This window comes from Lepidochelys kempii, chromosome 1, assembly GCF_965140285.1.
Source record: "Lepidochelys kempii isolate rLepKem1 chromosome 1, rLepKem1.hap1, whole genome shotgun sequence".
Classification (NCBI taxonomy): Eukaryota; Metazoa; Chordata; order Testudines; family Cheloniidae; genus Lepidochelys; species Lepidochelys kempii.
The window spans coordinates 263,561,354-263,577,077 of NC_136380.1; the positions used below are offsets into that span (position 1 = coordinate 263,561,354).

A 15,724-nucleotide genomic window follows, 5' to 3' on the forward strand; every position below is an offset into this window, starting at 1 on the left:
TGTGTCTGCTACATTGACTAAAGCTTAGTGGGCTCAACTGGCAATCAATTTGCTTTCTTTCATGAGTGCATGGAACTGTATTCTGTCCTTTTGTGAGAGCTTATTAGTAAATTCCACCAACTTGGAATAATTGGCACAATCATATTTTGACATTTTACAGAACTGCAGGCTGACTAAAGCGTAAACAAACAAACAAAGCTTTCTTTTCTAACAGGTCCAAATGTTTAGCTGCATTATCAGAGGTGGAGGATTTTGGTTGATGTTACCTGCTTCTTTCAGTGACTGTTTGGACCACTAAGGAGTTCAGGGCAAGCTGTGTAAATAAAAATTGCTCCCTTGGCTGGTACAAAGTACATCTTTTCTGTCCTTTTTGGAGTGGAAAGAGAGCATGTGTCTGGGGCATGCCAGACCACGTTGGTGTGTTTTAAGATGGCTTCATTAATGGGGAGTACCACATTGCCAGGCCATGCACTTTGTAGAATGTTGAGGAGTTTGTGAGATGTCTCTTGCACTTCCTCCACAGGGATTTGGAATGTGTCAGAGACCCTACTTAATAGGTAGGGCCCTACCAAATTCATGGTCCATTTTGGTCAATTTCACGGTCATAGGATTTTAAAAATCGTAAATTTAAAACTGAAATTTCACTGTGATGTAATTGTAGGGGTCCTGATTCCAAAAGGAGTTGTGGGGGGTTGCAAGGTCATTGTAGGGGGGGTTGTGGTACTGTTACTCTTACTTCTGCACTGCTGATGGCAGCGGCATTGCCTTCAGAGCTGGACAGCTGGAGAGCAGCAGCTGCTCACCAGGAGCCCAGCTCTAAAGGCAGAGCCGCCATCAGCAGCAGCACAGAAGGAAGGATGGCATGGTATGGTATGACCACCCTTACTTCTCCGCTGCTGCCTACAGAGCTAGGCCCTCAGTCAGCAGCAGCCACTCTCTGGTTGCCCAGCTCTGAAGGCAGCAGCACAGAAGAAAGGATGGTATGGTACCGTATTGCCACCCTTACTTCTGCGCTGCTGTTGGCGGGGCGCTGCCTTCAGAGCTGGGTGGCCGGCAAACAGACGCTGCTCTCCATCTGCCCAACTCTGAAGGCAGCAGAGAATTAAGTGTGTCAATACTGCAAAGCCCCTAAAATAGCCTTGTGACCCCTCTTGCAACTCCCTTTTGGATCAGGACCCCCAATATAAGAAATGCTAATCTTCCCTGTGAAATCTGTATAGTGTAGGGTAAAAGCATGCAAAAGACCAGATTCCACAGGGGGAGACCAGATTTCATGGTCTGTGATGCGTTTTTCATGACCATGAATTTGGTAGGGCACTATTAATAGGTCTAGGAAATGCCTCTAATCATTAGGGGATGATGGTGACAGTCTCCTCAGAGCTGTCTGTTCTGGATCTTCCTTCTTCTTCATTAGTTCCTGAAGGGTTCCAGTTCCTCTCTGTAAGGAGAGGGATGTCATGATTCCTGATGTAATAATACCACCAATTCACAATAGCACATGTACAGGTCCCATGGTCGTAATAAGAGCGGTACAATGATGATTGAGGCCCAAAGACATAGTGTGCCCATGGTGGTCCCACGTTGGGTACACTAACTTAACAATATAAAGGAGCCCAGGAGATTTTGGATCCTCTGTCTGGGCTAATCTCCCACTTTGGTGGGGGGGTGATGATGCTCACTCACTCAGGCCCCATTCATCTGAAGAGGAAAAGGTAGTTTCAATTCCATGCATGGTACTGTGGCTCTGGTGATGCCACAGCTGGTGGAAGGTACCAGAAAACTACTCCCTCTTTCATGCCATCCCTGCACTGGTGGCGTTAGGGTCTCTCTTGTGAGGATTAGACCTGAGTGTATTGGGGACTCCAAGAATGATGACTATATCCTCAGGGTTAATCTCTCTCCCCCCGGATGTGGAGAGGTGTGGAGGACTCCCGTCCTGCATAGGTGGAGTCTTTCTGGTCAGAGTCTTTGGTGCCAGTCGATCAGTCTTCGGAGTGCAACAGTTCCCCTGGTAGGAAGCACTTGGTGCTTTCTCTTTTGTTGGTACCACAGATGGTACTGCTCCTGCAAATGATGCTGGTCTTGGACCACTCTTGCTCTTCAGAGACGGGAGGTTGTGTCCCTTATGTGCTCCTGAGCCTCCTGAACCAGGATATGAAGTCTCACTTGACTTAGATAATTTCAGGGAAGAGGTCATCTTCTTGGAAGTAGACCTGGAGGGGGATTTCTCTCATTTCTTATGAAGATGTTTGCTATCCTCCTGATGTTACTCAGTGGAGGAGTCTTCAGTTCTACTTCTATCAGTCCTGGAACTGGAGGTCACCATGCTTGGAGGCATGCTCCTTGGTGCCCCTGCCAACTGTTTAGGGGACTGTTCAGCCTGAGTCAGACTGGAGCCCTGCAGTGGAATCCATAAGAAATTTTCCAAGCATATACTCGCAGGCTTGACAAGTTCTGCTGGGGAAGGATCAGCATATGCTGTACTTTGAGGAAATATAAGATTGCCCAAAGCAGCAGAGGAACTTTAGGTAAACAGTAAGTTCTATGATGTGGAACTGCAACAACCCTGCCCCCTCCCTCCATTATGCAGCAGCAGCAGGATTTAATCCCCAAATCTTCAGCACAGGCTTTTAATACTTAAGCTAAAAGACCAACCTACATGAGCTAATACCACCAGGCAGCCACTATCCTCAGTGGACCAGCCATGTGAGAGGATGAAGCATAACACACTATAACAGTGGTTTATATATGCAGAAGTAGACCCATTTTTCAGACAACACAGACAAGCACAAACATCTGGCAGACTCAGTGGCAGTGTGACACTGTAGCTGAAACTTAGCTTTGCCATAATAGAAATTTATGTTCTATTCCCAGTTTAAGTAACCTGGGAGGTCTTGATCAATAATAAGGACTGTGAAGGGCACAGAATTATTAAAGCTAGCTGGAAAACACAGTGAGTCTAGAATTCATGATCTCCTGATTCCCAATACAGTATATCTTCCCTTGCAATTTAGGTCATGACCTCCCATAAGTGAAATATGATCATTTACTATTACACTAAAATAAAGGATTCCTCCTGCACAAGAGTTTCTTTTCTCATTCATCCAAGTATTTTGGATGTCCACAAAACATCTAATAATAAAAGCAGGAGTTTATGCAATTTAAAATGAAAATACAGTCAGTGGACTGATTTTTGTGATTTGCAGGTTAATATGGAAATTATGTCCAAAGAAGAGAGACATTAGAACTCAAAGTGAAAGATCTACAATAGAAGAGCTGTGGGTTCCATCTAAAAACATTTCTGACACCTCCATTCTGCAGCAAGATCTAGTATACCTTTTGCAGCTTCTGGTTAATATCCCCTCTGGCTGTAATTTTTACTTGGAGTTCTGCTTCATACTCTTCTCCCATGTACCGACGACGTTTAGAATGTACATTGTCCATATCCTCTGATTTGGAACGCTTCCTTCTTGACACTTCACCTAGAAGCACATGGCACAGGGACTGCTGAGGAATCTTTTAACAGCAGCAGCAACCAAAGGAATCCTACAGCTATCAGTAGCTTCCTTTCTTTCAAGTCCAGTCACTCATTCAAAGGATGACAGAATCTTGGGGAAAATCTCAGATATTAAATTTATCTTTTTTCATAAACCAGAAACCCTCTACACTGTGGACTTCAATATGGAACTTTGATTCAATGCACCAAAGAACCACCACCACCCATTTAACCTATCGCACTTTAAAGAGACATACTGTGTAAATTTAAATGAGGTAATGAAAATGTGCATGGCCATCTCGGGCACACAAAGCCTGCCAAACTGCTGCCCCAAAATGCATGACAATTCTAGTGACATTCTTTCCTTCTCACTTACCTTCTTTAAAATGGGCCTTCCCTCACCTTTGTACCCGATAGAGATATACAGGGCAGTAATTCCCTGTACTGAGAGATGGGGCGGGGCAGGATTCCCCAGCCAGCCCCTCTCCCTCTCCCGGCACAGCATGCTATAGAGACCTAGGTATATATACCATAGCTTGACTAAGCTTCAATGAATGGAGACTATTGTAAGCATAAACACAGAGAGAAAAAGGGAGCTTGGTACAAAAGGAGAAAACTGGGAGTAAGGGGGTAAAATTAAACAAATTAAAAATTAAGTTTAATATTGGTTTAGAGAGATGGACTTGTCTACCTGACAGTTCTATTCCATCTCTACTTTATTGCATACATGCTATGAGCTCTAACTCAAATCTTGCAGATATCTGTACATTCATGGTTTTCAACTACTGTACAGCTAACTTTTTAAATTTTTTAAAATTTGCATTACCACCTAAACTATTTACCTATGTTTAGAAAAGCTTGATTCTTTTAATTTAACATACTATTATAGTGCAAGTACCTACAGAATAAAGAGTATTTTTAAAGGAGATATTGATTACTGGAGAGTGTCAACTTTCAAATTTTCTCCCTGTGAATTTTCAGTCATGCTAAAAGTTCCATCTCTGAGGTGCCCATCAGAAAGTATCTGCAAGTTTGGTAGAAATCTAACTCAAAAGAAAACCTCTGAGTGGAATGAGCACTGTCCCTGGACTATCATAGACAGTAGTTTACTAGGAACATTCATGCGGTTAACAGTACTTCAATAGCATGCATGCACTTCAACCTGCAACTTTTAAAAATATATTATGTAAAAATTTCTCAATTAGATAACACATCTGTCTCAAATTAAAGTACTGAAACAAAGGCTGAACCTGAGAACTTAATTCTAGAGCAACACTACACTGATATTCTTTCATTCTTCCTGTCAATAAGACCGAACACCTCTACTGTACATACTTCTCTCTGGATGTTTGTCTTCTTCTTTGTGCTCTTCCTTTTCTCTCTCTTTATCCTGTTCCTTCCTTTCTTTTTCCTCCTCTTCCACCTCTTCTGCAAACACAAAAGATGACCAAATTTTATTTCTTTACATTCATTAATAAAATAATTCCACAATCTCTTTCCAATCAGTCTTGTTTTGGCTGATGAGCCTTTGGATTCCTATGCACACTTGCACAAAGCCATTTGAAAAAGGAAAAGAGGTGTGCATGGGGTGGGGTGTGTGTGTCAAAATAACTATAGTACAAAGCAGTAAAAGCCTTTACAAAGTAACTTCTCTGTTTAAACAGCTTGAAAATCACTTGACTTTCTGAAAGTTGTCTTTATACTACTGAAGAAATAAAAAGTGTTTCAGTTAAAGTGATGTTCAAATGGCTGCCTACCAAATGTCACTTTGCATTTTTCATGTGCATGAAAGAGGTACACAAAAGCTTTAGTTCTTCACTAACAAAGTATTCATATTTTTATATTTCTTTTTGTAAATAAATCTATATTTAGATTTTGTTGGAAGCCATAAGGTGGAGAAGTTTTTTTCCCCACCTTTAATATTCCTAAACTAATAAGAGAAACAAGGTGGTTGAGGTAATATCTTTTATCAGACCAACTTCTATTGGTGATAGAGACAAGCTTTTGAGCTTACGCAGAACTCTTCTTCAGATCTGGGAAATGTAATCAGTGTGAAAATGAAAATATTTAAAAAAAGTGCGGGGCTGGGATTAGCAATTTATAGATTGTTGTAATAAGTCGTAAGTCTCTTTTCAGTCCATGATTTTTAGTGTCTAGCAAAGTTGTGAATTTAAGCTCACAGGCTCATCTTTTGAAGGTGTAGTGAAGGTTTCCTTTGAGGATGAGGGCTGAGGTCAGATATAGAGTGATCACTTTGTGAAAAGTATTCACCCACAGTTCATATAGTGTGTTTGTCTTTTATCATTTTTTTTTGAGAGAGTTTGAGTGCAGAGATTGTTTTGTTTCACCCACATAGTTGTTACTGGGGCATTTTGTGCACTTCTTGCCTCACTGTTCTTAAAGGGGTTAAACTAGATGCTCAGGGTGCTCATAATCTAAGTGGAGCTCTGCAAGAGCATGTGTAAGCAACTGGGGGTGGGGTGTGTCTCAAAATATCTCAGATACTGTTTTCATGGGTCTAGGACAGCGGCACCACATATCCCAAAAAAGGGACTTGGACAAGAGGTCTGAGCCCAGGAGTCCTTCCTAAAACCCCATAGCTAGAAACAGTGACTGGACTCTATTCAGCTGATCTGGAAGCATGTGGGATCCAGCAATTGGGTCCACTTGCAACAGACTGGTGACAGATGACCAAACAGAGTGGTACTGGGCCACACTGTAGCAGGTTCCATGGAAGAACTATTAAATGATGTGCCTCAGAACACAGCTACCAAATTTTCATCCAAGAAGGTAAGAGTCCAGTTTGAAGGCTGGAAAGAACATGCAAGGAGAAGATAGTATAGGTTTCTTTCAAGAAATTAGCCACTCTCTTCAAAAGCGGGTTTAAATACCATCAAGACAAGGATCTCTGGCTACATAATAGACTGTGGTGATACAAGATCTAATCCACGTAGGAACAGTTCATTTTAAAAGTGGTTTATCCTTTTTGGAAAGAGTCTTTTCACTTTGTTGTCCTGAACTAATAAATTTTACAGGTATACGTATGCCAAGAGTGTGCCATCTTCTTTCTGTTGGGCCTTTGAGGTTGGGGCAAAAAATGGGAAATCCTTCCAGTTTAAGGTAGTCAGAGACGAATACCTTTGAAAGAAAAGGGAGCTATTCAGAGACATTTTGTTATTTAAAATCAAGCCTGGCTTATTACAGCATGGCCACAGATTATGGCCCCCAGTACGCTACTTCAAGGATAAGAAGTCTCTTAGGAAAGCTGAGCACAGTACATTAAAAGGGATAAAAAGACTCTAGGGAGGAGTGATGGATTTCCAAGTTAGCTTCTGAAGAAGCACGGATTTGTGAAATCTGGAAACAAGGAAATCCTGTCTCAAGGAAACTAGAATAATCCACTAGTCTTTCCCTGAACTGCAGACAACAGGGCAAGACACTTGTGCAATCCTTTCTGGAGGAAATCAAATATGTTAGCCATTGTAGATTTGATTAATCTGATCCATTTATTTTGTACCAGTTTTGACCAGATTCTGTAGTATGGTGAGGAGGCACACCTTGTGGAAGGTTTCCCCATTGATCTCCATTGCTAGCAGCGTCAACTCTCTCTCTCTCTGTTCAACAACCATTGATTTAGAGAACATTGTAAGTCTGGATGAAAAATTTAACCCAGGGATAAAAGTTTTAACGTTTTAGGAAGGAATGCCTATCCCAAAAATCATCCATCCATTTCTAAGGTGACTCTCTACTACAATCTAAAAGTACCAAACCAGTGTGGTGTACCAGGCCCTGTAGTTTCAATCTTCTGCCACCAAGATGATCTGAGCATTGTCTTTCCTTGTTTTCCTAACAACCATGAGAATTAGGAAGGTACCAGAGGGAAGGCATAACCATGATGGCTAATTCACATCCACATATATGGCCTCTAAATTAAACAGTTGCAGCACTCTTGCCCAAACTTTCCAATTTGGATGCTTAAAAATTAGGTACCTACTAGGGCTGTCAATCAATCTCAGTTACATCATGCAATTAATTCAAAAAAGTTAACCGCAATTAATCGCAGTTTTAATTGCGCTGTTAAACAAGAGACTACCAATTGAAATTTATTAAATATTTTGGATTTTTTCTACATTTTCATATATATCTTGTATTCTGTGTTGTAATTGAAATCAAAGTGTATATTTTGATTACAAATATTTGCACTGCAAAAACGATAAACAGAAGAAATAGTATTTTTCAATTCACCTCATACAAGTACTGTAGTGCAATCTTTGTCCTGAAAGTGCAATTTACAAATGTAGAGTTTTTGGTGTTACATAACTGCACTCAAAAACAAAACAATGTAAAACTTCAGAGGCTACAAGTCCACTCAGTCCTACTTCTTGTTCAGCCAATCGCTAAGAAAAACAAGTTTGTTTACATTTACAGGAGATAATGTGCCCTCTTCTTATTTACAGTGTCACCAGAAAGTAAGAACAAGCATTTGCATGGCACTTTTGTAGCCAGCATTGCAAGGTATTTACGTGCCAGATATGCTAAACATTCGTATCCCCCTTCATGCTTCAGCCACCATTCCAGAGGACATGCTTTCATGCTGATGACGCTTGTTAAAAAAATAATGCGTTAATTAAATTTGTGACTGAAATCCTTGGGGGAGAATTGTACGTCCCCTGCTCTGTTTTACCCACATTCTGCCATATATTTCATGTTATAGCAGTCTCGGATGATCATCCAGCACATGTTAATTTTAAGAACACTTTCACTGCAGATTTCACAAAACGCAAAGAAGGTACCAATGTGAGATTTCTTAAGATAGTTACAGCACTTGACTCAAGATTTAAGAATCTGAAGTGCCTTCCAAAATCTGAGAGGGACGAGGTAGGGAGCATGCTTTCAGAAGTCTTAAAAGAGCAACACTCTGATGCGGAAACTACAGAACCTGAACCACCAAAAAAGAAAAATCAACTTTCTGCTGGTGGCTTCTGACTCAGATAACAAAAAAGAACATATATCGGTCCGCACTGGTTTGGATGGTTTTCGAGCAGAACCTGTCATCAACATGGATGCATGTCCCCTGGAATGGTGGTTGAAGCATGCACATCTGGCACGTAAATCTCTTGTGACGCTGGCTATAACAGTGCCATGAGAACACCTGCTCTCACTTTCAGGGGACATTGTAAACAAGAAGCAGGCAGCATTATCTCCTGTAAATGTAAATAAACTTGTTTGAGCGATTGGTTGAACAAAAAGTAGGACTGAGTGGACTTGCAAGCTCTAAAATTTTACATCGTTTTATTTTTGAATGCAGTATTTTTGTACATAATTCTACATTTCAACTTTCATGATAAAGAGATTGCATTACAGTACTTGTATTACGTGAACTGAAAAATACTATTTCTTTTGTCTTTTTACAGTGCAAATACTTCTAATCAAAAATAAATATAAAGTGAGCACTGTACACTTTGTATTCTGTGCTGTAATTGAAATAAATATATTTGAAAATGTAGAAAACATCCAAAAATATTTAAATAAATGGTATTCTATTATTGATTAATCGCTTGACAGGCCTAGTACCTATGTTAATATTTAGCTGCAGGTGTTCAACCCTTTGGAAAATCTGGCCTCTTATTTAGGTGCCTAAATAAGGCATTAGGGTTCTACCTTTAGACTCAAGTTTGGAAAATTCTGGGGGTGTACTAGAGGTGTAGGTGAATTCTAGTATTCATCTGGTATTCCTCAATGGTTGCTCAACATTTACAAGGTTTCTGAATGAAAGGCCAAATTTTCTGTGTGATTGTTTTACCCGCTTAGGTTTTCCACCAGATGTTTGTCCCATACTTCATCCAGTGATATGAAATGGTGTTAGATTCCATGGATGTGTTCTGCCCAGAACTATGCAATAGATGTATCATGTTATGTTATCATGCTGATTGCTGAGGAGGACTACCCTAATTGAGTTGTCTGATTTGGTCAGAATTACTTCCCCGCCCAGTCCTACACCAAGCTAAGTATTTTATATCAGGCAAGACTCTCCTTACTACTCATATTTCACATATAAAAAAAGAGTAGCTGTGCTCCCAAACTCGTCCATACTGTGAACTAAGTAAGAGACAAAGTGAAACCCAAAGCCCATCAAACTGAAATATATTGTGAGGACTATTCCATCTGGATGTGAGAGCTATATGTTCCTCATAAAGATTCCGGTTTTACCCACCAGGTTAGTAAGTGTAGAATTGGCTGAGGAAGATTAGAGGCAGATGTTCCAGATTTTCAGGAAGTGGTACTCCTTGATGGAGAAACAGCATTAACCCCTTTGCATGGAGGCCGAGCAGGGGTAACTCCTCTTGTAATGAGCATTTGAGGACTTGATCTTGAAGATCTCCAAGAAGGGAAGGCATTTGTTACAGCCATCTTAGGTGGTGAATGCAGGGGGTCAGTGACACTTGTTCAACAAGATTGACTACTAGGCACAGTGTGTTGAAAATTAAAAATTCCTGCTTAAATTCAGCTTAAAAAATGCCTGCATTCTTCTCATTATGCTGGTCAAGTGAAATAAAAAACACACCCAAAAACTTCTGGAAGGAGTTCTGTATGGACACTCGTTGTGGAGGTTCAGTGCCTGTGTTCTTAAACCAAAAGAATCTCCCTCTTGTTGTCCTTTTAGAGCAGCAGTAGTTGCAGAAGTACAAACAAATGAACTCCCCCCTTGTAGGGAAAGCTGTGAATAATACACAGACACTCAGGAGCGGCAGGTGAAATGTTGGTTGAGCATGGTAAAGATAGCAGAAAAAGGGTTGTGTTTTGAGGATTCCAGAAGGTAGGTGGAAACTTACATGGCTTCTTACTCCTTTTCTCCTATGCCCACAATTACTGAGAAGTCCCTAAGAAAATGAGGTCAAGCAGGAGGATTAGGTTAGGCCATGACAGAGATCCAATACATATGGAGCAAGGAGGCTGCCATTCGGGGCTCAAAACTGTTCAGGAGTGGTGCATTGATTTTAGCTTTGTAGTGTATATTTTAGAATTATTTAAAATAAAACTGCAGGTTATTAAATTGTCCAACAATGGCTATTAGCCAGGATGGGCAGGGGTGGTGTCCCTAACTTCTGTTTGACAGAAGCTGGGAATGGGCTACAGGGAATGGACCACTTGAGGATTACCTGTTCTCTTCATTCCCTCTGGGGCACCTGGCATTGCCACTTTCAGAAGACAGGATACTGGGCTAAACTGGACCTTTGGTCTGACCCAGTATGGCCATTCTTATGTTATGATTGAATATATTAACATTATACTAGCATTCAGTGCAGCTCTTACTAGTAAACTGGAGAGCCTTGCCACAGAATTTAGATCAATATACACTACACTACCTGGGGGCTTGTTTAAAATAACTGCCTGAATAGGAGTCTCCATATTTGATGTAAAAAGTCAATAGATATATTTTACAAATATTGTGGCCAGAGAGATGAGAGAGAAAGCCCAGGAGCAAGAACTGAACATGCATCTCTAAAGAAATTTTAATGTGCCAATCACTATATCTAGGCACTATAATACAATGAATCCAGCATTATTACAGTCTGATTAGCACAATACTCTGTGCCCCTCCTTAGAACATATTAAATTTCTGAAATTTTTTGAATGATATATTATGAAGGAAATGTCGCTGGATGATTTAGAACCCTTCTTTAGTGAAGGAAGGCTTGAGTAAAAACACAGCTTGGATTGTTCTCTAAAACATGTCAACATTCCAGCTCAGCTTGATCTCCAAGAATAGGGAATTCCATAACTAGGGACCCACCAATGAGAATGCCCCTTTTATTCTGCACTAGGAACTGTAAATTGTATTGACCCTAGTGATAAATGTGCTCTTGTAGGATAGCAGAAATTAGCTGCTCCTAATACCCTGCATGTTTTGAAGGTCAGGCTCTTGAAAGTGATCCAGACGGGGAGCCAGTAGCCCATTGGTGTGATATGCTCTCATTGACTTGCTTGTCCTAGGTGACAGGTTGTGTGTGTTGTGCTAGTTGGAAGTCTGTGTGTCTGTGTGACACTTTCCTCCTTAGAGAGCACTGTAGAAGTCCGCCCTAGACATGACCATGGCTAGGACCGTATCGGAGAGGAAGGGTTGCAACGTATTTCTGGCCACTACCACTATGTGCGTGTCTAGGAGCAAGCAGTATGTTCAGTAGGACTTGAAGAAGATATCATCCTGACAAATGGAGGGGCAGATGCTCTCAGTAAAGTGCTTCCAGGGTTTCTGCCAGTTAGTTCCACTTTCCTATTAGTATCACCTCCATTTCATTTAGGTAGAGCTTGAACCCATTTTGTTCTTCCAGAAATGTATTTCTTGGATGAAGCAGCTGGAAGATAGCATCAGCTTCTCCTGATTAGAAGGACCTAGAGCTTGTCGTCATCTGCCCATTGATTGCACTGGAGCCACAGCACTTGACGATCTCACCTATGATCTGAAAATGTTAATTGCAGGAGGCAGAGAGAAAAGAGAAAGAATTTTTGTACCTCCTTTTCAGCTACAGCTTCCTTTCAGATTTACTGATGAAAAGCACTATGAGAGTTAGGTGGTATTACTATTTGTGTGAAACACTTACAGATGCATCCATAAGCACCTTGTCTTTCTTTTTACATTTTCTAAAAGATTTTAAGTCTAACCCTTCCGGCAGCAGTTATGGCTCATCATACTAGTCCAAATTCCACCATATCCAACGCCCGCAAAGAAATGCAACCAAAAATGAACAAAAAGTTTTAAAAATTCAGTTTACAGGAAGAAAGAAAAAATGTGTTTTTTTCTTTGGATAATCCACCAATATGATCAATGGGCTTTGTCTGTCAATACCTAGTATCCACACAGTACGGAAAAGAACTAGGATCTATGGCTTCAGACAGTAACACTCAAAAATGCACCAACGCTGAGACCAAGCAAGTACCCATGGCTGTACCCTAGCGATGCGTACAACTGTGAACAAAGGGTCAGAATGCTACCTGACAAATCTATTTGGCAGAGGCAGACTCCCGCCCCACCCAAAAGTTTAACATCATCTTAGTTTAAAAGATTTTGACCCCTAGGGGACAAGAGAATCCCTCAGCATTCAAAAACTTTTCATACAAAGTCAAATCCATTTTAAGTCAAGTCAGATCTAGAGGGCTTTTGCCTCTTTTTGGGCCGTACTAGAGCACAAAGAAGGATTCAAAACAGTCTAACATCCTGAGTTGGTGGAATCAGAATTTTATGGTCCTAAAAGGACCACCACCTCTTTTCTTTGGGTAGGAGGGATAAAGGGCAGAAGGAAGGGAGACTAATTGACTTCTCATGATGGAACTGGGCACTCAGTTTTGAAGAACAACGTATTGTTATAAAGTCCTAGGTATGTATATTACTGAAAAGGGCCACAAACAGTGGTTACTTACCTGCACAGTAACTTGAATTCTTCAAGGCATTTGTCCCTATGGGTGCTCCACATTAGGATGTGCGTGAACCCATGCACTCTTGACCAGAGATATTAGTTAGCAGCCTCTGTAGGTCCATGCTTGCCCCCTACATATCCTCATGCTCCGGCATGAAGGTATATAGGGAGAAGCAGACCTGCTGCCACTCCAGTTCCTTCTCAACCACAATGCCCTGAAGTACAACTCTGCTGGACAACAGAGTGGCATACTCTGATACAGTGGCTCCTGGTGTTAAGTAGGAAATGATGGCAAGCATAGAGAATTGCCCGGAGTCTAAGATTACTGATGTGGTGAGGAATACTTCCTGGTGACTCCATTTCCCCTGTGCTGTGAAGTCCTGAAGATGGACACCTTATTCCAGTTGTAAGGTATAGTGATGACCCTTGATGGGGTGGACATGAAAAGGGGATTCCCACACAATCTCTGTAATGATCCTTCCGTGACTGAAGGGAGCTGAGAACTACTGGTGGTAAGGTGCCTACTTGGAAAGACTGCGCCTGCTGGGCCAGTCTTGAGCCAGGCCTGAAGGAGCTGGAAGTGCAGTCTCTTATAGGGTGTCACAAATGTACAGGCTAACATCTGGCCGAATAGCTGCAGGCAAGATTGTGGTATCAGCTGAAGTCAGTAGATGAGGCTGACCACAGTGGATCTTTGTAAAGGCTCTTGGGGTGATTGAAAAGCCAAATGGGAGAACACTGTATTGGTAACAATCCTTGCCCAATGACAAACTGTAGGCGATGGGTGTACATCCTGGAGGTCAAGAGTGGTGAACTAGTTTCCAGAATTATTATTGTTAGAATTACAACTCTGAAGTGCTGCAAAATGATAAATATGTTCAGAGTCCTGCAGTCAAGGACTGGTCTCCATCAGCCTTTTTTCTTGGGAACCAAGAATTACCTAGAATAGAACCCTCTATCAATGAATCTGGGGAGAGATGAATAATCACTCCAAGAAGTAGGAGAGATTGAACCTCCTGCCTTAGGAGTCCCTCATGAGAAGTGCCTCTGAAGAGGGACAGGGATGGAGGATGGGAAGAAGGGATGGGTTGAATTGGATGGAATATTCCACTGAAATCCACCTGTAGTCCCACTCTCTGATGTGATGAGCTCCCAGAAAGATAGAAAATAGGAGATTGTTCCCAAATGGTGGAGGAAGGGTGGTTTTGTGCAGTGAGAGAACTGGAGTAGGGAATGGATTTTGACCCTTGACCAACTAGTCAAAATAGCCACTTGGAGAAGGTCACCGACTGGGAGTTCACCATTAAAGAGGGCCCCTTTTTTGAAATCTAGACCTCTTTCTGCAGGGAACTGCAGGTCTGGTGTAGGTCTGGCACTGTACTAGTTGAGAGCATCAAGTTTAGATCCTGAGGGATTGCAGAGTAGCCACAGAATCTTTGAGATTGGAGAGAGCCACTGCTGCCACGACTGAAGAGTTTAGGAATTTCAAAGAGAAGGTTCCTCCACACTTTTCTGTACTACCCTGGGAAAGCTGTAAGCTTGCAGCCAGGAGCCTGGATGCATGACAGTGGTGGTAGCCATTGAACACAAGGCTGTGCCAGCAGCGCCAAGGAAAGCTCGTATGGAAGTTTTTGCAATCATCTGGCTTTCTGAGATGAGGACTTTAAACAGTTTTCTTTGGTGTTAGGGCAAATTATCAATAAAACTTGAAAATTTACCATATATTGTGAAATCACATTTTGACATCAGGGCCTGACAGTTCACAATCCTAAGTTGGAGAGCAGCTGATGAGTAGCTGTTATGGCCTAAAAGGTCCAGAAGCTTGTCTGTTCTCTCATTGACAGCATCCACTACAAGAAATTGGAGGTGGGACAGAAGAAAAAAGTACTCCAGACCCTTGGCAATATTTTTGGTCGACCCACTTGCAAGTGGGTGAGATGGTCACAGATATCTGCCAGACAGTGTGGGCTGGTGACTATAATGCTCATTAATGGGTAAGGCAACCTTGCATGGGGGACAGAATGCAGTGTTGTCTCTTCTGGATTTCCTCCAAGGGTACCTGAAGTGCCTCTGCTATTCTTTTACCCAGGTCTGGAAAGGCCCAGATATCATCTACATAAGATGGTGGTAGGGCAGAATCAGGGGGAGGACACCTTGTTCGCCAGTATTGTCTCCTCGTCTACCATTAGCTCCTTCTCCTTTAGAGGTCTTCTTCGGGGGGGCGGGGGATGACACGACGACAACGGGTGTCCTGCTGTACCAGTGACTGTTGGTCTGGATGGGGCCTTTTGCAGAAGGTCACCATAAGGAGCCCATGGGTTCCAGAGAGCCCACTGTAGTGTTGCATAGTGAAAAAGAGCAGGAGCCCAAAGTTGTTCCTGCTGAGGCTGGCATGAACTGCTGGTTCCTGGGGGTCTTCTCTATGGGAAATACATCCAGAGAGGAAGATTGAAATGGGAAAGAAATAGAGTCCTGCATAGAAATCTCTGAATCAAAAGAGGTATCTACCTGTGTCCAGCGGAGGAGCCCCTGGCATTGGTGTTGAGAGCCAGAACAGTACAAGAGATTGAGGGGCTAGCAATCATGTTGATTCTGGTGGCCAAATCTTTGTATTGGGGTACACTAGCAATGACTGAAAAACAGAGATCAATGAGGGATCCCTCTTCAGTACCCCTTTTAGAGGGAAGATCCAGGTTCTTCAGCAACTAGAAGATCTTCCTGGAAGAAGAACTTGGCTGTTACCAAACAGGCTGGATAGTGCTCCACCAGGACCTCAAATGGTACCAGAGACAGTGCAGAGGATGGTACAGGA

At 42.0% G+C, this 15,724-nt stretch overlaps 1 protein-coding gene across 11 annotated transcripts in view; it reads right to left on the reverse strand.

The window, feature by feature from the left end:
* ATF7IP (activating transcription factor 7 interacting protein) overlaps window positions 1-15,724 on the reverse strand; it is a 168,162-nt gene that overhangs the window by 71,845 nt on the left and 80,593 nt on the right. For 9 of the 11 annotated variants that reach the window (XM_073327313.2, XM_073327311.2, XM_073327315.2 and 6 more), the window contains 2 exons: window positions 4,832-4,924; window positions 3,337-3,482 (listed from right to left, as the gene is read on the reverse strand). In XM_073327313.2, coding sequence (XP_073183414.2) covers window positions 3,337-3,482; window positions 4,832-4,924 — 239 coding nt within the window. Of the gene's footprint in view, window positions 1-3,336; window positions 3,483-4,831; window positions 4,925-9,710; window positions 12,542-15,724 lie in introns of those variants that run through there. The other 2 variants (XM_073327317.2, XM_073327316.2) reach the window with 2 other exon arrangements.